Below are 26,664 nucleotides of genomic sequence, written 5' to 3' on the forward strand. Positions count from 1 at the left end.
TGTGGGGCTGCGGGGGGAATGTGGCTCGGAGCGCTGTATGGCACTGGACCCACGGATCGGTACGTCTGTCCAGACACCGGGAACTGGCTGGGAGAACAGTAACACGCTGGCATCTGTGACAGAAACAACACACAGTCAACTCCAGCGACACACACTAAACTCATCACAGCTGCAGGTAGACAGGGCTCGCAAAATCGCTAGCTCAACGTCCCGGGGCTATTGTGTTTTCCAGTCGGGCTACCAAAATGTATCACCACCCTGCCCGACGGGCCTTAAATACTGGGCTCCCGCAGGTCCTTAAAAACTTTAGTTGTATCAAACTTAAACTTTAAATAGGTTAAATGGTATAAGAAATGTCTTAATTATAACTTCAAGAGGTCTTACAGTTGGGGACGGAAAGACAAGAATGGCGATACGGCTGGATTACATCATCCGCCACTTTAGAGAGCATCACAACGCATACGCACGCTGTCCTCTAAGCGTAAACAACACTTAATACGCAGAACGTAAACAATGCTGCTTACGTGAAATAGCTTCTTATGTACTCTCCAAAACAGCAGAAGATGCAACTCGGGGAAGAAGAATAGTTGAGTAAATTGTTATTTTTGTTTTCTTTACGCAAAAAAAAAGTATTCTCGTAGCATCGCAAAACTGAATTTGAGCCACTGACGTCACATGGACTGTTTTACTGATGTATGTACTACGTTTCTGGACCTGGGGACATTTCAGTTGCGTTGCTGTCTATGGAGGGACAGAGAGCGCTCGGAGTTCATCAGAAATATCTTAATTTGTGTTCTGAAAATGAACGAAGGTCTTTTAAGGTAATTAATCATTTTTAAGGTAAGGTAATTAATGACAGAATTTTAATTTTGGGGTGAACTAACCCTTTAACGCACACTAAACACCATCTATAACAGCGCTTCGGAGCCGCATTTAAAGCTAAGCTCGTCCCATCATGCATCATATAAACTAAATATTTTGGTAGTAGAATTGGGTGTAAAACCTGCTGCACAATGCATTGGTGCAGAAGTGAGTATGTGTATTTGGTCAAATGTGTGCAACTGCTTCATGTCCTCTTAAACAGTTAGGCTACATTTACACTAGTGCGTTTTCGTTTTACAACGGTGTTTTGAAAAGGATCTCCGTCCACGCTACACAACTGAAAACGCATGTCACATGACCATTCACGCAGATACGAGCATGAAGTTATTGTCACGCGGTCATCAAGGTTACACAGAGCGAATGTGGTTTTCAAAAGACTCCGTTTTGGTCAGTTTACACTGAAACGCAACCTCAGAGTTTTTCAACTAAAAGTTATGCGCTTTAAAACGAAAACGCTCTAGTGTAAATGTAGCTTTACTCCGTGTCCTAATTACACGCGACAGAATCAATCAGATATCACAGCCAATCAGAAGCGTGTGTGGGCGGAGCCTCTCTGGAAGCGCTCTGCACTCACAAAGAAATAGATAAGTTTATAATCTAATTCATAAATATTAAACGTTTTTTAACATTATTAAATGTCCACACTGAGTGACTGATAGCATCTGTCATGGAATACACTCGTTGGTTCATATTGAGTTCGCAGTTTTAACATACGTTTGCTTTAATTTATTTTCAAGATCTGAGGTAAATCTGTTGTGGCTATAAGGTCACACAAAATTATATTCAAACTCACATTAGACACGTTTAACTTTGAATAAAGCACATAATTATCACCTGAGATTATCTACGGTTATATAGTTTGTGTGTTGTTCCAGGAAATAGAAACCGTTTCTAAAATAGAAAGTGTGTGTGTTGCCGCCGTGGCTAGTTAGGACAAAAACTCTGATCAACATGGAAAAGATCACTTTTACTGCATGTCGCGGCGTCGCGTGTAGTTAGGACGCGGTGTTAAATCAAGTATGTCACGTAAACAGATCCAACTAAAATTTGAACAAAGTGTTCAAATGCAAAGTTTTGGGACAGACCCCGTGTGTGTGTAGTGTCTGTTTGAAATGATTTCTGCAGGTGCATTAGAAGAGATTATATGCAAAAACCGGTAAACGCCACTTGACAAGGCTACTTTCACTTTGAAAAGACGTGCTAGCTGAGAGGAGTTTCATCAAAGCTGACTAAAAGTGATCGAGGATGGATAATTTAGACGAACCTGTAATATCTTCTTCAGGGGGACAAAGGAAAATAAAAGATGTTTAACTGATATTACTTGCAAAGCACAATAAAAAAAAAACATGATTTCTGAAAATAAATAAAAATGGAGTCATCTGTTTTTGCAAATGAGCTCTCCGTGTGTTGCTGCAGGTGTGGAGCTGCTGATGACGGATGCGTGTCGCACCTGCTGCTGGCTGACGGAGGCTGCGGGGAACGTCTGTGCCGTCGAGGGCATCCCGTATCCGCTCTGATGCGGTGGAGGCGCAGGGGTCTGGAGCGAGGCCTGCTGGACCAGCATCATGTGACCGAACTGAGCGCTCAGATTCTCCTGCTGACAGAAGAGTTCACACCAGACGTCTGAATACTGATCAACTAACTAACTAGCTAACTAACTAGCAGCTAGATGGGTGACTCCCAGAGCGCAAATACAGTCAGATGACCTGCTGTCAGTACTAACTGGAACTATCGGTCTGTGTGGATCATATTAGAAATGGGAAGAGACGACACACTTTTCTATTCATAGAATATTAAATCCAGCATCTGCTCCTGCATTAATTATTCAAAGCATCTCCCACTCTTTTAATTAGTCATTAAGGGATGTTTACTGCTGAGGGAGGTTATCAGAGCACATGATGTGCGTCCTAGTGAGTCCTGACGGGTTTGAACACGCTTCCTAAAATACTGAACATACATTCGTTTTTTTATTGCCATACCAGCATCTATGGCTATTCTCATGGTAAGATCAATGTATTTTAATAGAAACAAATATTTATTCAACACTATTTTATTATTTTGTTATTATTATAAAAAAAAGGAAAAAAAAGTCATTTCTAGTGCTGTCAAATGATTAATCGCATCCAAAATAAAAGTTTTTTTACATTTATATATGTGTGTGTACTGTGTGTTTTGGATGCGATTAATCATTTGACAGTGTTTCCCAAATTAGGGTTTATGAATTAATGAAAATCTAGTAATTAGTAAATCATGAAAATGTTAAATTAAAATAAATATAAGAAGCAGGAAGAGAGTATATAAGAAGGGAGTCAAGAAGCAGAGAAACACTGGACTGAGATGCACACAGATCCTCAGCAGAAACACAACGAGCGGCAGAGCGATGAGACAGGAAGTGGACAGAGAGAGACAGGAAGTGGACAGAGAGAGACAGGAAGTGGACAGAGAGCTGTAGGTACCACAGTGAAGGGCTGGTTAGGAGACGCTGTGAGGATCGCTGGGTAAGACAGCGGCGAGGGCTGGACACAGCAGGAAGAGGAAACACACACAAAGGAAAAAGGTGTTAGTTCACAGCACAACATGAACTCAAATTAATTTCCCATCATCCTCTATTGTCAACATTCAGAAAGTTAACATGGCTCCTCAAGATTCATCCGTCCCACACTCCCATAGTGCATCACACCAGATCTACTGACCATCAGAGCCACCGAACTCACCTGTGCCGTGACGTGATTGGTGGGCTGGTGCTGGGGGTGAGCAGCTGGAGGCGGAGCTACAGATGATTGACACCTGGAGACCTGTGAGGTCATGCTGGGACTGTAGAGGACAGCACTGCCGTCGGGGTTCAGAAACGGCTGACCTGAGATCAGTCCAGAGGATGGTAGATCAGTATATAACAGATGCATACACACAGATCACAGGCAATTATAATTAAACTGGGACACTTTTTGCCATTAAGATGCCTGGAAAAATTAACCAATTAAAAAAACTGTCCCAATTAACCTGAATTCACCCTACATGTTTTTAAGGGTTAACTTCTGGGTAGAAAATGAAAAGCTCTGATTGTGGGATTTAAGCTCTTGGTATCTGGGCAACTGCAATCATGAGAGCTTGCGGAGGCTTGTTTGCTATGCAGGATAAATCACGAAACAAATATCATGCTCAAGATTAAACTACGATTCATCGTACCGTCCTAAGGGGCCATTCACACAGAATGCGTTTATCCATTCCAACTCGCTACTTTTTCATTGTTTTCCTAGTTTCCCAGTGGACCAATCAGAAGACAAGCATTGCAAACTTTTGTTGACAAGAAGCAAGTTAGAATGACAACGGTCTTATTTGACAGCAACATCGTGGAGGCGGCGTTCTATGCTGTGCTTTTTTTAAAAAGCCATTCCTGAGCACAGCGTCTTGCGTATTTAGACGCCCCTAACACGGCATTTATAATGCCATTTCACTGTGAAGAAGACATTTAAGACTTCTGTTAAACCTGCGGTGAAATAACGTCCCATCATACAGCAGGAGTGTTTATGAAGCGTCAGTCTGAGTCTGAGTCAGGATCAGGGTTAGTGGAGGACTGAAGTCATGCATGCGAGGGAAATTAGCTGCAGCGTTCACCAACCTGTGTGCGGATTGACCAGGACACTTCCGGCCGGTGTCCCTGCGGCGTCCAGCGGAAGCAGATAGTAGCTAGCGCTAGCCGAGGACGCCGGCGGCTCGTAGCTGACAGCGGGGAAGGCCGTGGGCTGCGTTACAGGCTGGGATCGAGAGAGCGAACCCGTGGATGAACCTACGCTACTACAAGAGTCAGAACCTGGAGAGGAGTGAGAGGAGTCTTAGCTCACACACAGAGGAAGAGCGGCGATTCATTGGGGATCGTCAGCATACTGGAGCGCCGCGGATATTAAAACACTCCAGAATATGGAAGGTCAGACAAATTTCAACAAGATGCTCAATTCAATTTCATTTCTAATTACCTCAGGGACCAAAGCAATGGAAGAAGAGAATAATTGTATTAGCTGAGAATGACATGTTAATTAATTTCTGATTAGTGTCTCACTTAATTGAGTAATTTACGTGTTTCTTTCTCTACTCCCAAATATGGGATGTTTTTTCTCTCTTTGAAATGAAAAGCAGTAAATGCGTGCACATGTCAAAGGTCACACTGGCGGAGGACGGTCATTTATGTGAAAACGTTTCAAAGTCTCTTCTGCTCATCAAGGCTGCATTCATTTGATCAAAAATACAGTACAAATTTTGAAATATTATAATTTAAAACAGCTGTTTTCTATGTGAATGTGTGTTAAACTAATAGAAACATTTCTGATTATTATCAATGTTGAACACAGTTGTGCTGCACAATATTTTTGTGGAAACCGTGATGCATTTTATTTTTCAGGATTCACAGAAAGTTCAGAAGAACAGCATTTATTTGAAACAGACATCTTTTGTAGCATTATAAATGACTTTACTGACACTTTTGATCAGTTTAATGCAAACTTGTTGAATTAAGTGTTTTTTATGTTACTGATCCTAAATTTTTGAATGGTAGTGTATCACATTTAAAAAAAAAAAAAAAAAAAAAAAAAAGAGTAATAATTTGTCATAATATCAGTTTTTTGATGATTTGACTGTATTTTGATGATTTTAATGCACCCTAAATGAATAAAATCTGACTAACCCCGACCTTTTGAACAGTAGTGCATAAACGATCACCAATGAATTCAGAGGACTGAACAAGCGTTAATAGAATAGAATGAGAATCTGAGGGCATGCAGTGAGACACAGAAGAGTCGCTACATAAAACATGCTGTTATTGCAAGAACGGAGACTGTATGAGAAGAAAAGCAGAGGAAGAGTGTGTGTAAATCTGTCCCTCACCTGTGTTTGAGAGCCGCCCCATGCTCTTGCTGCTGCTGGAACTGTCTCCGCGGATCAGAACCGGGATGCCGCTGAAGCTGCTGGCTTTGGTCATGGCGGGCTTCAGGTTGCGGTTGGAGCTGTCTGAATCAGTGCTGCTCCACGGCCGCGGCTCTGAATACCTGGCCTCGTTCTCAGAGCTGCTTTGGAGGCTGTTCCCTGACTGACTGTCCTTCAACCTGCATGAGGAACATCAGACGGCTTTAGAGGAACATATTCATTTCACACGCAAGTCATTTAGATATGAGGGACGCTCACCTGAAGATCTGCCGTCTCTGCTGGATGTTGTTACACACCTCGTCCTCCTGAATCCTGGAAAACATGTTGCTTATTACATTTATGTATTTGGCAGAAGCGTTTATCCAAAGCAACTTCCATTGCACTCGAGGTGCATGCATTCCCAGGGAATTGAACCCACAACCTGCACCAGTGTAGTGCATGAGAACGACCCTCACTAAACATTTATGCATCTGACAGAAGCGTTTATCCAAAGCAACTTGCATCTTTTCAGTTCATGCATTCCCTGGGATTCGAACCCATGACCTTGGTGTTGCTAACATCATGCTTTGCTGTATTGAACTGAACTGATTGGAGCTGAAAAGTAACATTATTGTCTTTTTAGAGCTAGAATTTGAATTAGTCTCATATTTGATAAAGCTGGCATCCCTGATTGTTAATTTCTTGTTTATTTCTGTGAAACGATCAGCATTGTATAGAAGGCTATAGAAATAAATGTGACTTGACTTCTTACACTCACCTTTTATCCAGCGAGAAGGTGTCTAAACCCTGCAAAAGAGATTAAGTGTTATGTTCATGTCAATGACCCATAAGCACATGATCATATTGCTGTAATGTCTCTCACTTCAGCGAAGATCCTCTCTCTGGCTCTCTGATATTCCTCCTCTCGCTCCTCGATGGACTTGCTCCTCCTGTCGTCCTTTAGTTTCATGCGCATCTGAAACACAGAAGGCTCTTTGAACTCTTCCTGCTGTAAATGCAGTATCACAGTATGTCTTTATTATGCGAGCTAATGGCTTCATTAGCAGATCTCCACCTACCATGCTGTCGTCTCTGTCTGTGCTGGAGTTGTCCCTTTTTAAGATGAAGCGCTTCTGGAAATCATCCATCTTGTCATCTTTGATATGCTCGGAAAACTTCTGATCTGGTCTGCACATGAACAGAGAGAGAAATCAAACTGAGGATCGCTCCAGGAGAAGTTGGCACAAACACGATCCCCGTGAGCCTGATGCAGATCCCTCATAATTACGCTTCTCCTGCAAAACTCATTTCAAAGGGATCAAATGCAAAACGTCGGGCTTCAGTTGTCTCGCACCGAACGCTAGCATGCGGAGGTCACTCACATTCGTGTATTGCTGGTTTTGTTGACGATGACACATTTGGCGGTCTGGTCAATGTTGTGGTCTAAGCCGAAGTAAGCGGCGACTCTGTGCAGGAGCATTCGGTGATAGGAGGTCATGGGCGGAAACTTCCTCCTCTGACTCCTGGAACCAAACAAACACACGTCAATAGCACACCATTTAAATGTGTTAATAAATCATTAAACTGATGAAGGTTTATGATTTCAATTGATTAGACATGCCTTTGATGATTGAAGATTAAACACACCAATAAAACTGAATCCAGAAATATTAAAATGAGGGGGGGGAATAAAATGATTAAATGAGTTTGGGAAAAGAATTCAAATTCAAATAGCTCTAAAATGTAATTTTTGGTAAGTTCCATAAAATTGCTAAATTTCATAAGTTCCATTATTTCAATTAATTATACATGCGTTTTGATTAATAACATTTAATTAAACCATTAAAACCAAATCTGGAAATATTAAACAATTTGGGAGAAATGTTTTTAAAACAGCCCTAAAATGTTGTATTTCTTAAACGTTTAATAAACTGCTATTTAATTGTACAAGTTTCATTATTTCAATTAATTAGACATGCTTTTTGATTAATACAATTTTAGTTTTAAAATGTAAACATGTATAAAAAAATTCAATAAAAAAGTAACAAAAATAAATAAAAATCCAGGAAATCTAAAAAACGGACAAAACGTAATTTGTGGTGAAAAACTGTATTTGATGAGGATGAGACGGAGCTGATGAAGGACTTACTGGTTATTACTGATGAAGTCGAGGATGTCCTGCTCCAGCTTCAGCAGCATCATTCGGTCCCTAACGATGAAGGAGTACAGTTAGCCATCGCTTCACAGCGTCTGCTGCTCCGATCAATACAGAATCACTCAGAACAGCAACAATCAGCACTGACTAGCAGCACTAATATACAACTGGGCACAAATTAAGCTTTGGAAAATGTGGACGGAGGTCAAATGAAATAAGAGTGTGTGGTTGAGGTCAAGTGTGTGTTACCTGGGGTTGTTCTTCAGCGTTTTCACCAGGAAACTGTGCAGGTCGATGCCAGTCGAGTCCTTGTATTCCTGACTGGAGTCTGCAGAGACAGGACAACAAGTTAACCACACGTGTGTGTGTGTGTGTGTGCGTGTGTGTGTGCGTGCGTGTGTGCGTGCACGTGTGTGTGTGTGTGTGTGTGTGTTTTCTTCCCTCTGAACCCAACACACTCACCTCTGGACAGCATCTTGCGTGGCACTTTCTCCAGCTTGTTGGCACTTTTGTCTGCATCGTCCTCGTTTGGCGATTCTTCTCTGTCAAACGCCAGCGAGAGTTTAATATGATCTCCATCCTGCAAACAAACACAACACTAATGGAGCTTGACAGCAAGCCAACATTTCAATGAAAATATTCTGTTAGATTTTGATATCTTTATGCCAACTACTGCAATCATATTATTAATTACACCACCCAATAATGCAACTAAGATTTGATAACTTGCATCAATTAATAATGTTGACTTATGTCATAAGAATTAAACAGCAATATTGACAAAAAAAAGAAAAGGCAAAACTCAATTATTTTGTATTTAAATGTACAATACTGCATTATTATTTAACACTGCAAAGAGATAAAGTCTATAGTTACAATGAGTGTTCAATAACAAATCAGCTGCTCCTGTGGCTTCAAAATTGTATTTTTTAGATACTACCTTCAAATTTTTAGAGATAGACAGACAGACAGACAGATAGACAGACAGATAGACAGATAGATAGATATTCAGACAGATAGATAAACTAATAACAAACTGAGACAAACTAATCAGACTTTCTTCTGTGAATAATAACAGAGAAAGCCAGCATAACTGTGACAGAAAACAGAGACACTATCAGAACCTCCTGTAACAAAAGCCCAGTCCATAAACACACTTCCACACTGAAAGCTACAACGCTGTGTAATGACACAAACCCCTAAACGAGCCAATCAGAGGACGGTTCATCTGTCGCTCTCGCAGCTTGTGTGCTGGTGCTGTCAAACCATTAATCGCATCCAAAACAAACGTTGTGTACATATATGTGTGTGTACTGTGAATATTTATTATGTATATATAAATACACACACGGCATGTATATATTATGAAAAATATGTTACGTTTATATATTAAATATATTTATATATGATATAATTTATATGAATATATTCAATACTTTCAAAATATATGCTGTATGTGTGTGTCTTTATATCTACATAATAAATATTCACAGTACACATACATATATTATGCACACACAAACTTTTATTTTGGATGTGATTAATAGTTTGAGAGCACTATCTGTGTGCGCTTTCACGTCACTGGATTTATTATGTACGCTTCAATTTACCTTAAATAGACATAAGATTTGAATCTACTGCAACAGAAGTATTATTAGTCTCAGCAGGGCGAGCCGTACAGTATGACTGAGAAGCCATCATCTGCTGCCTGCACTCATGATACTCCACCGAATCAGCGCTTCTGGAGATCTGGAGCACGGTTACCTGCTGATCTTGAGGCAGCTGTGTGGTGATCGTGGAAGGACAGGGATCTTCACAAACAGCCAGGCTCCGAACTAACTTTACCTTCTTCGTGTTCGACTGGAGAAGAGCATGAGTGAAGTTACACAGAGAGAGTCACTGGCTTTCACGAGCAAGCGCATGGCAAACCCAGCACAGAACAATCCCATGCAAACACAACAAACACGGGTCGCTCTGTGGAACAGATACAAGTGTGCGAGATCCTCCACGAAAAATGAGAAGCATGCAGAACTGAAGCACATCACGATGAACTCTGGAGCAGGCAAACACTGAGGAGCTCATGCCGCTGTACCTTGGCTCTTTTAGCGCCCGGTCCTGGTGTTTGCCGCTGAGCAACGAGACAGAACGAAGCACGTCAATCTCACTCACAATAATGCTTCTGAATCACAAACTACAGACAGCTCAGGACAAAACCACATCATTAAACATCCCACGACTGAACCAGCGGCTCTTCTCCTAAACACATCGTGCTTTCATTCCGCTTCTGAACTCAATGGCAGGAATATTAGAAAAGTGGCTTCAAATAAATGCTTAACAATAAACCAGTCCTGCGTTTTATGAAAACCTTTCAGTCAAATATCTTGGACACTGGTTAGATTAATAAAAGCAGGAGCGTCAGTCAAAAGAGATTATTAGATTTACGCCGCCATCTTCCTTCATTAAACGAGAGAACAACGAGTGTGTCCCCGTCTTCAAACGCTCCTTCAGGATACACCAGAGGTTTCTGCTAATATAGTAGGATAGAAATATGATCCCTCAGGATCAAAAACCTATTACAGAATCTACAAGCTACAGAAAAATTACACTTAAAAACAGATATATATAGATATATTAGATTTGTAATTAAATCACGTTATTAAAATATATTAATATACATATGTATGTTTTTGATCACTGTATATATATATATATATATATATATATATATATATATATATATATATATATATATATATATATATATATATATATATCTATCACTGAACAATACTTAAAATATATGTATATATTATAAAAATTTATATTTTAAGATAATAAAATATATACACACACACACATATACAATATGCATTATATATATATATACACACACAGACATCAGCAAATATATAAACTTGTGTTTGTATGTATCTATATGTATCTGTATACCTATATAGTGTATATATATCTACATGTATAGATAGACAGATAGATATAAAAATCTGCAGATATGCAGTGATTCAGTGCATTATTGTCTTTTGTCTCAGTTGTTCTCTCAGCCTCAACAGGCCGATTGTTAATAAGGGCAGGGTGTCTTCACTGAATAATGACGGAGGGTTATTCAGCTTTAATTGGCTACTGAAGATCCCGTATTCCCCGAGAGGCAGAATCTGGCAGGAGGCCAGGGATCCTCAACGACAGCCGATGCTGGAGGAGTCTGTAACACACAGCAGCAGCAGATCTGCAGCGCAGCGGAGGAACAGACAGATGGCTGATCGGATCGGATCGCTCCTGCACCAGCGTCTCTCAGGGACGGGAGAGAGGCCAAGAGTGAAATCAAACCAAAGGCTGGACGGAGGAAACGTCACCGGATCAGAAACAGAGACGCAGCGGAGCAACCTTCACAAGCTTCACCTTCGGTGTCCGTGTCTGCCGCTCCTCGTAACACAATTACTGCGATTGATTGCTGGAGCGGATTTGTTTTGATGACCCTTGCTCTCCACACAAACAAAGGCACAATCGCTTCTGAAGGACAGAACGAACTACAGCGATCAATACCTGCAATATAGCAACAATGCAGCGAGCAGGTCATCGCTCCAAACGGCCTTAACGATCAATTAAAAACCAATCAATAATTACACAGCTGTTATATTTTCATAAATATTGATGCGTTTATTAAAGGCGATTGCTATATAGCTGCATGTGCTTCATGTGAAATTATTTATTAGTAATTAAAATTTCTTATCTAATTTATTACATAATCTGATTAATCTAATTATCAATTTGGGCTGAGAAATTATCCCTCAAAAGATCATTATTGTGTTAAATGAGAACTAATGTTTTTTATTTTTTAAATTTGAATATTGAAATATGGAAATTAGTGCTGTCAAACGATTAATCGCATTCAAAATATAAGCTTTTGTTTACATAATATTTGTGTGCATATTGATTATGTATATATAAATACACACACATGCACATACATTTATATTCTTGTATTTTATATTATAAATAAATATTGTTAATACATTTTTCTTAAATATATACATGCATGTGTCTGTATTTATATTATAAACATGATAAATATGCACAGTACACACATATATATTATGTAAACAAAAACTTTTATTTTGGATGCGATTAATCACGATTAATCATTTGACAGCACTACTGAAATAATTTTTTATGAAAAGAAATATGAAAGTAAAAGCATCAGTAGGTGGCGGCGAGCCACTGTTTTAATGAGCGAGTCATTGAATCATTCATTCAACCGATTCGTTCAAACTGCTGATTCATTCAGAAACAAAGCTGAAATGATTCTTCACGAATGAGTCACTGAGTCACTGACTCACTCGATTCGTTCAAAACTGTGGATGCTTTCAGTAACGAATCAGAGACACTCAACAGTTCTGCTGAGACTTTGAACTATTTTCTTATGTGAAATTGATCAAAATGAACAATATTGTCTAAAATGTAACAATATGAGCTTCATGTTTACTGAACTGTTGTATAAATCAGTGGTGCAGATATAGTGAAAAGCAGCACTGTGGCTGGTGTGATATTGCTGAACTAAATCATATGATATATATATATATATATACAGTATAAAGGGTGATTTTTTTGCCTCATCCTCATATCTTGACTTTTAGGCTCCATCACACATCATGATCATCAGACACTGCACCAGTGGAAGCGCTTAATCATTTTAACATGTTATCTTTTCCAAAATGAATTGCACCAAAGTAATGCGTTAAATCAACAGCCCTGACTGTTGGTTTTCATCTCATGTAGACTCCACAAACGTCTCAAATCTCTTTCTCTCCCACAAGCCCCTGAGCTGTTGTTCTTCAGGCTTTGAGCTGAAATGGAGAGAGAAGGGAGGCGTTTCTATCATGACGTCATGTTACCTGCGTCTCGGTGCGGTTGTGGCTGCAGTTCTCCTCGAGCATGTGGCTCTGTGGCGTGTTGAGCTGGCGCTCGTCTGCGCTCGAGGTCTTCTCGTCCAGAGATCTCATAGCTTCAGAGACAGAATCAGACATCCTCATCAGACACGGCTACCTGGAGAGCCGACCAAGAGCCTGGAAGCTGGAACACATGTGCATTGTATTGTGATTGCGACATCAAAATATTTAGAAAAAAAAGCACTAATAGTGAAAAGAAATATCTGATTCGGTTGCTTCTGAAGTGCATCATTAAACATGTAACTCTTAACCCAACTATGATGACTTCCGCTGCTGAGAAACATGGAAATGTGAAAAAGGTGCACATCATCTTCCGTCAATACGCTCTAAAATAGCATAAACTTATATAAAACAGCATGACGTCTTGCGTGACGCGGTGGAGTTCTCTAGGGAGACGCTATACATGAACGCCGTTACCCAAACCAATTAACCTCCAGCAATTATGAGCCGAGTGTCTCGCGCAGGAATCTGAAGAGCAAAGTGAACTAATGAGACTTACACCCATCTCAGACTTTCATTAACACGTTAGTGCAGAGTGAGATTTCTAATACGAGACGCAGGAGCGATCACACCTCCTCCAGATGGAGGAGAAACCTGCGAACGCATTCGAGAGCCACGAGGAAGAAAAACACTCCGAGACCAGCAGAAAGCTTTTAAAAGCCTTCTCGCTGCACACACACACACACACACCACACACACACGCGCACACGCACACACGCACACACACACACACACACACACACACACACACACGTTTCTATTTCTAATAAACTGTCACCCATCAACAAAATGTGTTAGTGAGAAAACTTCATTAAATATGAATTATTTGCATGTTTTAAAGAAATTGCTTAGAAGCAACATTGCACACTTGTGAAATAATATTCTTAGTTTTCATTTAAGGCAAGACACCACAGGTGAATAAGGTCAATAAAATACATTTTGATAATAAATATTGAACTTTTTTTGGTATTAAAAGTTCTCTTAAATGTTGTATTTAAATACGCAAATGATGCATTATCTAATTAAATATGCATTCATTTGCATTCATTTCCAGAACATAAATCTGAACATTGGATAACGTCAGGTTCATAATTCCTGTCTGATTTTGTCGTCATATTAGAGTTAAAGGTTTTTCCAGAGGGGATTTTGGATTTCTCTTTTCATCACTCAGGGCTCGCAAAATCGCTAGCCGGCGTCCCGGGGCTATTGTGTTTTCCAGTCGGGCTACCAGAATGCATCACTGCCTGCCCGACAGGCCTTAAATACAGGACTCCACGCAGTGCTCCCTCTAAGCTGAGCGCTCTTCTTCCATCGCGCCCGCGCAGGAGAAATAATGTGCCTCGCGCACACAAACATGAGTTGGGAAGCCATGATTGAATGCCGCAGTAAAAGGGAAAGAATAGCAATGCTCGGGCAAACCGCTCTAGAGCTGATGTCACGACAGAGTTAGAGCCGGTTTCACAGAAAGAGAACGATGCACCAAATGAGTCGCTGTAGAAACTGAATACTTCAATGGTTGCGGTGCGCTCAACACGAGAGACAACACAAACACAATGACATCTGAAATAAAACATCCTCATGTATTAAAGAAGAGTGCTTGATTAAGTGCTGGAAATAGAGGAGGATGGGTAACAAAACTCTGAAACATGTTCAGTCTCACACAAGAGTATTGTACAAACTGTACTTCAGAACCATGTTTAGACAGATATAGAAGAATTCATATGTTCACGCTTTTATATTTAACTTACAGATCTCAGCTTCAGTTTGGCTTCAGTTTGTATTCTATTCTATTCTATTCTATTCTATTCTATTCTGTTCTATTCTATCAGTTTAAATAGTTTGTTTTGATCATATATTATGTTAGGGCTATATTATAAACCTGATAATAATTGACCTTGTGTTTGAGTCTCTTGCTCATCAAGGCTGTATTCATTTAAAAAATACAGAAAAAACAGTGATATAGTGAAATATTATTGTAATTTCTAATATTGGTTTCCTATTTTAATACCTATACTATAAAACAGCATTTATTCCTGAGATCAGATTCCAGCATCATTCCTCCAGTCTTCAGTGTCACATGATCTTCAGAAATCATAATATACTGATTTATTATGAGTGTTGAAACTGTTCTGCTGATTAATATTTATTTGGAACCTGAGTTACTTTTTTCTTTGATTCTTTGATTAATAAAAAGTTTAAAAGAACAGCATTTATTCAAAATAGAAATATTTTCTAACAATAGAGGTCTTTACTATCAATTTGATTCATTTAACACATCCTTGCTGAATAAAGCTTATTTAACTTTCTTTAAACTTTTTTAAAGTATCTTTAAAAAAGAAAGAAAACAATGTCAGACCCCAAACTTTTGAATAGATTATATTGTAACAAAATCTCTATTTTGACTAAACACTGTTCTTTTTAACTTTTTATTTTTAAAATATCACAGGTCCCAAAAAACACAGTATAAAAAATAAAATAAAATAAAAAATCAGTACAAGTGTTTCCAGCATTGATTATAAATCAGTATATTAGAATGATTTCTGAAGGATCATGTGACTCTGAAAATACTGCTTCGCTTCACAGGAATTCATTACATTTTTAATATATTAAAATACAAAACATTTATTTTAAATTGCAATAATATTTCACAATATTGTTTAGTGAAATAATATTCAGTATTTTTATCAAATAGATACAGTCTTGATGAGCATAAGACACCTCTTTAATAAACTTTATTGATCCAATCTGTTGAACGGCAGTGTATTGTTCAGTAAACATGTTTCTCTTTAACCTAAAATATACATCATTTAGTGACATCAAGGGTCAAATCAAATATAAATAGCACATTAAAGTTAAAAGTTACACACTATTTTGTGTGCGTGCTGTACAGGTCTGGTGTAAAGAATGCTTTTGCTGGTGACAGAAATGTCTGACCCATAGAGAGAAGTTTTGCTCAGCAAGAAAAACAATGAGAGGGAACATTGCTCCCACGGGTCCTTAAATTTGATACAACTATACTGAAGAGGTTTTCAGGCCTTAGACCATTTAACGTATCTAAACTGTCTAAGAAATACATTTTCAAATTGCCTTAAAAAGATTTTTAAGAATTCTGCAGATACCTTGTAAATAGTAAAATAAAACTCTTTTCTTGGTATTCGTTGATATTTGTGTATTGAAAATGTTTTTGATTGACATTTATGGTCTTTATTTTATTTGGGCTAGTTAAATTAATTTTCGGGCTACCAAAATCTGAAGAGTACCTGCCGAAGGGATACCAGGGATTTACAAATTTGTGTCACTCCATAAATCAGAAAATACCGTCAACAGACAGAAATCAAACACATTTCCAGCATGTTTTTAGGAGTGAAATGTGCTATAAATCAGTGTGAATGAAATACAAACAAACCTTCAGAATACAGAGAGGAATAAAACTGAACAAAACTAAACTTTTGTGTTTGCAAGAAAAAAAACTCTTTAAAGATTGAAATCTACAGACACTAATAGGTCAAGTGCAATAAAATGAACATTAAATGTGTATTCTGAATGTTTTATCTTCACTAGTCTGAAATAAACACGTTATGAAAAGCCAAATAGCTCAAAATTGCCCAATGCATTAAAAACAAAAAACATCCTGTTCTTATCTGTAGAGAGTTTCCAGACTCCTGACATCAGAAGCTTCCACTGCCGCCTAATAAGCACCAGCTCAGATATTAGCGTCGAAATCTGTGCTTGATTGCAGTAATGAGGGGCATTTTACACGGGAAAATGATCAGCATTGTTTTCATAACGCGAGCAACACAGGCGATAAACAGAAGTTACCCGATGTCCTGCCGTGAAGAACGAATCCTCGTGGCTTTCAGTGGCGTCGCATTAGCCCATGTCCCCTTCAGCGGCCCCGGGGCCCGGTCACTGCAGACACAGCGCTCATGTCCTTCAGGAGCCTGCAGACACAGAACCACAAGTCAGACGTTATTATGGGGAACTCAGCTTTTAATGCCATGTCAGCCATCTAGGCTATTTTCATTTCAAAACAAAATATACAAGTTCAAAACAAATATGACTGCTTTTGTGCTCCAGGGTCACATATAATAGATATATTATGTGTCCCTGCAGCACATATACACATATAACACATATAACTGAATTGCGATGGCTTTAACGATCACAAACTCCAGCGAGATTCTAGTCAACAGGGGCTGAAATCAGACATCAGCTTTGAGACAAAAGGCTGTGAGTTTTGCACTTTGACCTTTAGCAAAGCAACACGCCGGACCGCTTTGAAAAGCAGCCTCTTTTATCCGTGAGATGAAGGCGCATGTGGACCGAAGAGCGCAGCTAAGCAAACACTCCACGCTGACAGTACAGCGCATTTATCAGCCGAGCGGACGCCGCTGCTGCATTATTTAAGAGGCTGATGTCCGCGGCTGATTGATATTCATGAGATCTGTAGCCCCGGGGTGTGTGTTGTCATCGCACACACACACACACTCTGACAATCATGTTGCACAAGGTAGCGGTCAAATCGCTGCGTGTGGGAGTGATGCTGCGCTCGCAAACATCCCTCAAAATCAATCCTGCAAACACTTCTCTCTCTCAAACAGCATTCAGAGAGAAACAGCTTGTTCCGATCCGCACCGGATGTCCAATCCAGCAAAGATGGAGCCTCGACGGGGGACAAAGAGGAGGAAAGGGACGCGTGCCAGAGACACCATACGCTTACTGATACAGGACAGCACAGAGAGAGTCGAGGACCACACAGATATCACACAAAAACTGTTCTTTAAATGACAATGTTGTCTTTCAGAGCAGCAGAATTTAGACTAGTCTCAGACTTGCATCATTGTATCTGTATTGTATAAAGCACTACAGAAATAAAGCTTGACAGCGTGTGTTTGTTTTCCTGTAAAGCGGCCGTTTGGTGTTTGAGAGCATCTGAGGATCCACGTTCAGCGCTAATAGACCGGAGCGAGACAGAAACGATGTCTGAACGAGAGCTTCACGGTCGAGAAACTGCTGACAGGGGGATTGGGAGAATGAAACGGGAAAGAGAAAACACAGTTTGATGGCACTATCAGTCTGAACCCGCGGCGTGCTGTCAGACATGCAGTGATTGTGCAGCGAAGATAAATACGCTGTTTGTTCTGCATGCGTTCGCACATCTCAAACCGGGGAATTATTTCTTTAAAAAAATCAAATTAGCAGTCAATTTAAACAGCAGTAGCACTGCAATCATTTATGCATTTAGCAGATCACATTTCATATCAGACATGTCATCAAGTGTGCTTCAATCTGTGCTCTTTGACTGTAATATCAGCATTTATTCCTTCATGCATTCATAACCGCGGCGTCTTTATTAAGCCCCATCTGCGCCGCCTCATTATTTCAGTCAGAATACTGACAGATCCCTAACAAATACAGTGCAGATATGTTTGATTATTAAATAAATAAACAAATTTAGGAGAAATGAGTCTCATAATACGAACTTTGAGTCAAGTCAAGTCACCTTTATTTATTACAATGCAAATTGTGTCAAAGCACTGCACAATATCAAAAAAGGAAAATAATGTGTCAATAAGTTTAAATAGTGTCTTTGCAATCAGGACTTTGAGAGTCTCTAATTCTATCTTAAATGCATTAATAATAAAAAACACACTTTTTAGGTCAAAAACAGACAGTAAGAATCAACCAAAAGCATTTCTAAATCTGATTTCTCCAGCGCTGTGTTGATATGACACTCGGATGCACTTCATTTCAAGTCACCTGTATTATACAGCGCTTTTAACAATACAGATTGTGTCGAAGCAGCTTTACAGGATCAAATAGAATAATAGTGTCTATAATGCAGGACAATAGTAAACACTCAGTGTTCAGTTAAAGGCAGTTCATCATTGATTCAGTGATGTGATCATCCGGCTCAGGTCAGTTCTAATAGTATCTGTGCAATCAAGTCCACGATATCACTGGAAATTAAGAGCGAAAAGCGCCTTCATAAGACGCTCGAGCGAACAAACGCCTCCACGAAAGACAGAACAAACCTTCTCCAAGCACACACATCAAACCTCACAGTGAAACACAACAAACCACCCGTCGTCTGACAGATCAAGTGCACTTCAGAGCATCTATTACAGTAAACAGCTCATCACAAACCACTGCAGAAGCGACCCACGATGTCCTCAAACGCACCGGAGCACGTCTCCATCCGAGCACACACACCTCTCAGAAACCAGCACAGCTTTCACTCAAAACAGCCAAACTCTCTCCGGCGCAGTCGTTACCTGTCTGCACTCACCTGAGGCATGTCTGCGGTCATTATTTCCATCGGTCAGAGTGAGGGTTAGTTTCCAGAGACTGCTGCGCTCCCTAAAGCACAGCTCCTCCTCTCCTCCTCCTCCTCCTCCTCTCTCCGTGGCTCGGTCTGCAGCGAGAGCTCCTCCGTCTGCTCCTAAACGCTGGAGCCCATGGCTGAGACTCTCGCCCGCAGCCTCAGAGACAGCGGCAAATCAACGGCTGGCCGGCGTGATGTCAGCAGCTCTCAGCCAGTCAGAATGCACGGCTGCGCTCGCGGCTCGTCACTGGCTAAATTGAGCTCTTCATTAGCCAAACAGCCACAGCCTGAGGAGTCGGGGGAGACGTGGGTGGTGTACCTTCACCCCCAGCCCCAAAAACACACCCGCAGCGCAGCTGGTCTGCAGAGACGGGTCACACGCCAGCGCCACTTCAAGTGGGTTTCATCCATAATCGCAGGGCGCTTTTCACTTCGATTCAATCCGGCTAATTGCTACGGCGTTTGAGACGCTCATTTCCATATGAACAGTCTCAACGTCAACAATTCAATTCATTTCCATACGGACAGTCTCTAGCCAACAAAACATATTAAATTAAACAAGATGAATTAGATTTAACGCTTTAAAATACTTCCAACATCCACAAAACAAACTGCTGGCCAAAATGATTAGAACACTAGTATTTCCAGCAGCTAAAAAAATGGTCAATTATTTCTATCTTGTGTCAGTAGGAAATATTGATTTACATTCAGCCATTAATTATAATAATCCAGTGAGATGTTTGAGATCTGATCTGATCATCATCAGTCTGTCTGGAATGACATGAAGAAACAGAACAAACTGAGACTAAATCCAGAAGAACTGTGTCTCTGCTTCAAGAAACCTCCTGCAAAGCTACAGTGCTGTTAAAGCTTTTAGGCACTTGTGTAAAAATGCTGTAAAATGAGGATGCTGTCAAAAATAATATCTTAAATAGATTTTCTTTATCAATTAACTTCTATTAACTAAATTAAATCAACATTTGTTGTGAGCATGCTTTGTGTTTAAAGCAGTTTTTGTCCTCGGTGCTCTTGAGCAGTTTCTCAGGAGCTTTCAGGAGGTTTCTTGAAGCGTCTTGGAGACACAGTTCTTCTGGATTTAGTCTCAGTTTGTTCTGTTTCTTCATGTCATTCCAGACAGACTGATGATGATCAGATCAGATCTCAAACATCTCACTGGATTATTACAATTAATGGCAAAATGAATGTTTGGAAATGTAAACTGATATTACTGACACACTACAGCAGAAGATAGAAATAACTGACTTAAAACCTGTTTTAGCTGCTGGAAATACTAGTGCTCTAATCATTTTGAACACCACTGTAATTATTACAACGTTTGAGATGCTCTTAAGACAGTTTCAACGTCAACAATTAAATTAAATTAATTTCCATATGGACAGTACCTTGCCAACTAAACGGGACATAAAGAGGTGAATCAGATGAAACACTTTAAAATACTTCCAACATCCACAAAACAAGTCAAGTCCGTGTATTTATAAAGCGCTTTATACAATACAGACAGTTTCAAAGCAGTTTCACATTAGCAAGGGAAATTACAGTGTTCATGTTGTAAAAATCAACAATTATGAATCAATTTCAGCTGTAAAGCTGCTCTACGGAAGACCCAGTGTCATTATTCAGATCAATTCAGATTCAATAACAGGGTCGATGTTGCAAAGGTCATCAATTATGAAATTTCCACCTCTTTAGAAGACAAGTGTCATTCTTCAGCTCAGTTCAGTTCAAACGGTGTCTTCCAATGAACTGCAGTTAAATCGATAATATTACTGACTGTTTATTAATTGTCTTTAAACCCAACAAACAATATAAATCTGTGACAGCAGACCGTTGTGAGATAAAATGCAAACACACACATTCTAGCAGAATGTTTGATGTTAATTTGATTGTAGCTTTAACAACTAGTGAGGTCATTTAAATAATCAATGCACATGCAATGCAAAAAACATGCATGAAAGGAGGTAGAAATGCCCCTAAAACAGTCCGACAGCATCTGATGAACTGTAATTTACATATAATTAAAGAAAAATTCTCCTTTAGTTGTGCTCACATCTTTACACTTCCACTGCTCTGGAATAATTGCACCGCTGATAAACGGCACGCTGGAAATCTCACACCCCATAATCAATTTATTTAAATTGTGTGTGAACTATTACTCAATGAGACGAGATGAAGATTTCCTCCCACGCAGGACAGACAGACGGACACGCTCGCTTCTCAGCATTACGCTAATATCAGTTTGCAATGAAGCTCGGCGCAGGAAGCATGCGTTCACCGAAGGACTGCGACGAGTAATAATGCAGGAGCACGTAATATCCTAATAATGAGAAGATGATGAGAAACATCATGCGAGCTGCTTTATTGACGAACTTGAGCAAACAGCCGCGAGTCTCGCATTAAAATCGGCCGTGACGTGTTAATATTTGATGATTTCCCCTGAAAGCGTGTTTCTGCAGTCGCTCAAAGGAACAATGAGGTGCAGAGAACACGACCCAGATTGACACGCGTGTCATTGAGCTGCCGAGCTACTTTATTACCCGTGTCCAGGTGCGGCGGCAGACTGACAGGCGGAGGTGCGAGCGACACACGAGAAGCATCAACACATCAGGGGTGGAGCCGCTGCCAACAACTGCAGCGCGACCTTCCCAAAAAAATCCTGAGCCAACATCACAGCATCATCGCTTCAACACTTAAAGACTGAGGAGGCTGGTGTCTCTAAACAGGGTGCTTCTCAACACATTAGCCTGCATGATCGGCCAGTAAGAGAGGAACGACGCCAGAGAGGATCATGGGAAACGCCTCAGACCATCCTCACGACCATCCTCCTTAATCGCCCTTCACTACAGGATCACCTTACAAAGAACGAACACGACACTGCTGGTCATTAATCAATGAGTCGATCAAGAGTCCAATGCAGATATCATGAGAGATCAATGGCGCATATCTACAGTCAAACCAAAAATTCTTCATACAGTGGATTACCAGTAAAACTGGCAAAAAATCTGGGACCAAAAACCTGATTTGACACTTCAACGTTACCTCACATTATCAAGATGAATTTGTTCTGACACAGTTTAACTCTTTGAGTTCTTGTCATATTTTATTCTTTTCTAAACTATAGCAAATAAACTGTGATAATTTGTGAAATTTTAAAGGTGTCTGGATTAATCTGGTTCACATTTCTGAAGTCGTCATAGTTTGGTAAATTTCTATAGTGATGAACAGAAGCTACAACAAAAATCACTTTTGCACCAAAAAGGAAAATCCACAATAGTGTTTCTATGGCTTTCCAAAAGAGGAAAAATATGGGGGTTAAGATGGTCAGAAAAGAGATGTCAAATTTGCTGTTAGAAACACTCATGCACTAGCGTTAACTAGATTTCTGTAATTTAATGACAAGATAATATAAAACAAAGTATAGTATTAAAAATATGCATTACTTAAATAAATAAATAAAAAATCTTGATTAACAATGTTAATGACCGTGAAGAGTCTGTGAAAAGCCTCCAACAAGAGTTGGAAACAAAGACAGACAGTTGCTGAAACAAAAGTAACGCATATTTTAGTCTCATATTTGCTAAAACATACTTGAATAGAGGAACTCGTTTCAAACTGATGAACTTCACACTGTTATTAATCTGAACTAAACCGATCTGAATAACACTCTTGTCTTTTAGAGAATCTGAACAGTTTAGTTTCCATATTTGATTCTGTTATTTTCATGTTTATCTCTGTGAAGCTGCTTCGACGCTGTATAAAGCACTATAGAAATAAAGCTGAAAAGAGTTTTGTCAGTAGATTTTGGATGTGACAGGTGGAGGAACATCTATGTCAATATAACGGCCAAATATCAGCCAAAGTCTCGCTGAAATCCATGAATCATGGCAAAAACCGAAGGACTCATATCTCAACCGAAGCAAAACTTCACAATCTAAATGATATTGTACTCTCACATACTAAAAAATGAAGACGAGACAGACAGGTGATGGTTCTAGAGAATCTGATTGGCTGACAACTCAAGATTCAGGCCAGACAAAGAGAGACGGTGAAAAGTTCCTTCAGAATAAATCAACTCAAGCCCAGGATGGACTGTCTCCTCGTCCTCCTCAGTCACTGTCAATTTCCAAGCCATAATCCTTCCCAGATCTCCCTCATCATCACCATCCCTCGCTCGCGAGGACGGCGGGAGCAGGTGGGCAAGATTAACATTCCACATTTCCTCTCATAAACCCGCCATCACCTGCCGCTAAGGGCCAAGACTTATAGATTTTCAATATTAATCAAGCGCTAACCCCTCGGGAGATGCGCCCACCCCGTTCCAGGCATTACCGCTCCAACTCCTGGATTTCCGGGTATCAAGTTCTCAGGAAGACGGGGAGACGTGAGAATCCCGAAGAATTGGTTCAGAAAAAACCACTGAGCTCGGCCACAGCAAAGCAAATCAAAGCAGCCGCGTCACTCAAGCCACGGATCGCAGGGGAGGGGGGGAATCATCTGTCAAATAATTATAGCTCGTCCTACGATTTCCCAGTACAGTTGTCTTTTCTTTTGCTGCAAGGATGAAAAAAGCATCGGCAGCATTCAGCCAGAAAACACATGGCACAAAGCTTGCAAGACAACAGTTCCAAGTGCTCGGCCGCTTCATTTACATAATAAAGAACACATAATGGCAGCGCTTACTAATTAAGCCTCGCAATGCAATTTTTCTTCCTGGAAAAAGCAAAATGGGAGGGAGCTAAGTGACAAACGCGTTTATTTACATTTTTCCCTAAGGACGATGTGATTCCTGCACGGAGAAGGTGGAAAAAAAGCCTAATGAGGTCCCCGGAGGCCGAGCAGGAGAGGAGCCTTCATCGGAGTGTGCTGAGGACACTGTTCCATCCTCATTAGAGCAGGGAAAGATGCCGCTCTGGTTTAGGATGTGTCAGCGAGCAGCGACAGTGTTCCTCTTCACCGTGACATGCTGCTTCTGTCGCGCAGGACAGGTGGGGACGGGAAACGGCTGGAGAAGTGATGCTTAATGCACACTTACTGCCACACGGATCCTGTCCTCGGGTCACACAGCAATTACAGCTCCGGAAATGTTCGACCGCCGCTCGATCCGGGATAATCCTGCTTCCTTTGATGTGAGCGACTCATCATGCTGCTCTTCAGCAGTTTAAGAGTGAATATACATACGCTGTCTCGTGACTCAATCTATGGGCTTTTTTCCCATCCTCTGCACCAACTGTGAGATAAAAATGTGTGTGGAATGAATTTAAAGGGTTTGTTTACTAGGGGTGTAAGAAAATATGGATACACGTGAGAATCGCGATATTTTGTTTGGCGATACTGTATCGATTCTCCAAAACGGAATATCGATATAAAAAAATATAAAAATCATGCAAAATTCATGGCAGTTGTTTTGTTTTGAGTTCATATCCCGACCGCTAGTCTTCATCTCTGAACTTAAACAGTGACAGGAAACACTAGCATCAGGGCACTCCACTAATGTTAGCGTTAATATAGTTCGCTGCCAGTAATGGAGGATGAAAGAATTGATCCAGTTCTCGTTTCGGTGTACAAAGCTGAAGTGTGGCACCATTTGGGTTTTTGTGGTAATGTCCTCCCCGGGACTGCGGCGCGAGCGTAATCTCGGTTCTGCCGCTTGCTGCGTTCCGTGTTGAAGAGCCTTTGCGCGGGGCTCAGCGGGCGGTAGAGTCGCCGCGCAGCTGCAGCTTTCTCTCGTAATTCAGGGGTGTTTCGTGCTGTTGGGGCGGTGCTCGCGTCACGGTCTCGGCGATTCCACGCGGAACATAAACACAACTGAAAAACCTGTGAAATACAAGTTGAAAAGTTCTGAGAATGTTTAACATCTGTATTTATTTGATTGTTTTACAATTGTTTAGTTTTCTTTAAGAATCCTGCAAGCACTTTATTTTTCATTGATATTAAGCAGATGTCATTTTTTGTTCAGATCAAATGTTATGACATTGTACGTCACAATTGTAAACTTAAACTGTGTACCTTTAAAGTAGAGTCTATAAATATATATTTTTATAAAATAAATTTTATACATACATTTAACTAAAGAATCATGCAAGCACTTGAATATTTCCCGCTTTACTCGTCCTGCACAGAAGTGCTTCAGTAATGTTGAATGCTACAGGGACTGATTATTACTAATACAGATCCCAGTGTGTTCTGCAGGGTGTTCTGGTTAAACTATTTGTATTTATTTATTTTTTGCTAAGGTTTGCATATGGTGGTGTGTTCTTAATGACAGCTTTCCTAAAAATATATATATCCTATTCCTAAAATAAGAAATATCCCAATATATCGCCTTGCTTACAATATCGCAATATATCGTATCGAAACCCCTGTATCGTGATACGTATCGTATCGCCAGATTCTTGCCAATACACAGCCCTATTGTTTACCCAAGAATGAATGTCATCGTTTACTCATCCAAACCCATGAGACTTTGTTTCAGTGAAGATATTTTAGAGGTTTTTGTCCCAACATTGGAAGTCCACCCAACCCAAATTTTGGCAATCCAAAAAGGTCATAAAGGCATCGTAAAACAAATCCATATCAAGCACTTTAATCCAAGTCTACTTGAGAGATATGATTGCTTTTTATGATGAACAGATATAGAATATGGGTTTGTATGATCAACACTTTTGATTACCGCATGTACAAAGATGGAAGCTCAAGCTCAAACATACTAGAACAAACCGCACTGATTTTATAAAAAAAAAATCTCTTAATTTGTGTTTCAAGATGAACAAAAGTCTTATGGGTTTGGAGTGACACGAGGGTGAGCAAATGGTGACAGAACGATCATTTTTGCCTGAGCTAACCCTTTAAATGGAGCTTAAAGTACTGATGTCTTACTAGTACCTGTAAACATGATGAAATCAGCCAAATTATTAATGAAACAGATGTGTGCAGAAGTTTGTGAATGAAGGGTGTTCTAGTCTGGCATGTGTTCCAGCATCTCCTCTACTATCCGTGACACACAGGAAGAGCTACAGAGATCCTGCTTAAATAACACAAGCTCAGTTTAGTCTTGTGAAAATGCAGAACATCAGTGACGAGACGCAATTACATGCCACTGATGGCAGGACACATCAACAACTAGACAGCTCATAGATAAAATGAACATTTGGCTGTTGGAGAAAATCAATGACACTTTTCTTATTGAGTGAAACTAGCAGCATGACAATCATGTTGAAGACTAACCTGTTAGTCTAACACAAATGACCAACCTCTGCTGCCCGTCACACCTGCAGTGTGTCAAACTAACATCACGCCTGGAGACGCTCCAGAGAATCATTCATGAATTCAGCACTCATCACTCTCAGCTCTGTCCACATCTAACTCTATTACACAGAATCTCCAACAAAACCAGCACAGAAATGGCACAAAAGAAGATTCCACCTACA

The 26,664-nt window shown here is 40.1% G+C and overlaps 1 protein-coding gene across 7 annotated transcripts in view; it reads right to left on the reverse strand.

The window, feature by feature from the left end:
- LOC306876960 (R3H domain-containing protein 1-like) overlaps window positions 1-26,664 on the reverse strand; it is a 61,230-nt gene that overhangs the window by 20,521 nt on the left and 14,045 nt on the right. For 2 of the 7 annotated variants that reach the window (XM_079428437.1, XM_079428436.1), the window contains exons 2-17: window positions 16,714-16,835; window positions 12,841-13,018; window positions 8,396-8,513; window positions 8,183-8,261; window positions 7,928-7,987; window positions 7,161-7,301; window positions 6,858-6,966; window positions 6,662-6,754; window positions 6,557-6,585; window positions 6,058-6,111; window positions 5,761-5,978; window positions 4,502-4,693; window positions 3,597-3,739; window positions 3,339-3,398; window positions 2,333-2,479; window positions 1-113 (exon numbers count right to left, since the gene is read on the reverse strand). The exon at window positions 1-113 is cut by the window's left edge and continues 8 nt beyond it. In XM_079428437.1, coding sequence (XP_079284563.1) covers window positions 1-113; window positions 2,333-2,479; window positions 3,339-3,398; window positions 3,597-3,739; window positions 4,502-4,693; window positions 5,761-5,978; window positions 6,058-6,111; window positions 6,557-6,585; window positions 6,662-6,754; window positions 6,858-6,966; window positions 7,161-7,301; window positions 7,928-7,987; window positions 8,183-8,261; window positions 8,396-8,513; window positions 12,841-12,978 — 1,694 coding nt within the window. In that variant the 5' untranslated portion in view covers window positions 12,979-13,018; window positions 16,714-16,835. The remainder of the gene's footprint in view (window positions 114-2,332; window positions 2,480-3,338; window positions 3,399-3,596; window positions 3,740-4,501; window positions 4,694-5,760; window positions 5,979-6,057; window positions 6,112-6,556; window positions 6,586-6,661; window positions 6,755-6,857; window positions 6,967-7,160; window positions 7,302-7,927; window positions 7,988-8,182; window positions 8,262-8,395; window positions 8,514-12,840; window positions 13,019-16,713; window positions 16,836-26,664) is intronic. The other 5 variants (XM_079428438.1, XM_079428439.1, XM_079428440.1 and 2 more) reach the window with 5 other exon arrangements.

Source organism: Barbus barbus (genome assembly GCF_936440315.1).
Source record: "Barbus barbus genome assembly, chromosome: 11".
In the NCBI taxonomy this organism is placed as follows: domain Eukaryota; kingdom Metazoa; phylum Chordata; class Actinopteri; order Cypriniformes; family Cyprinidae; genus Barbus; species Barbus barbus.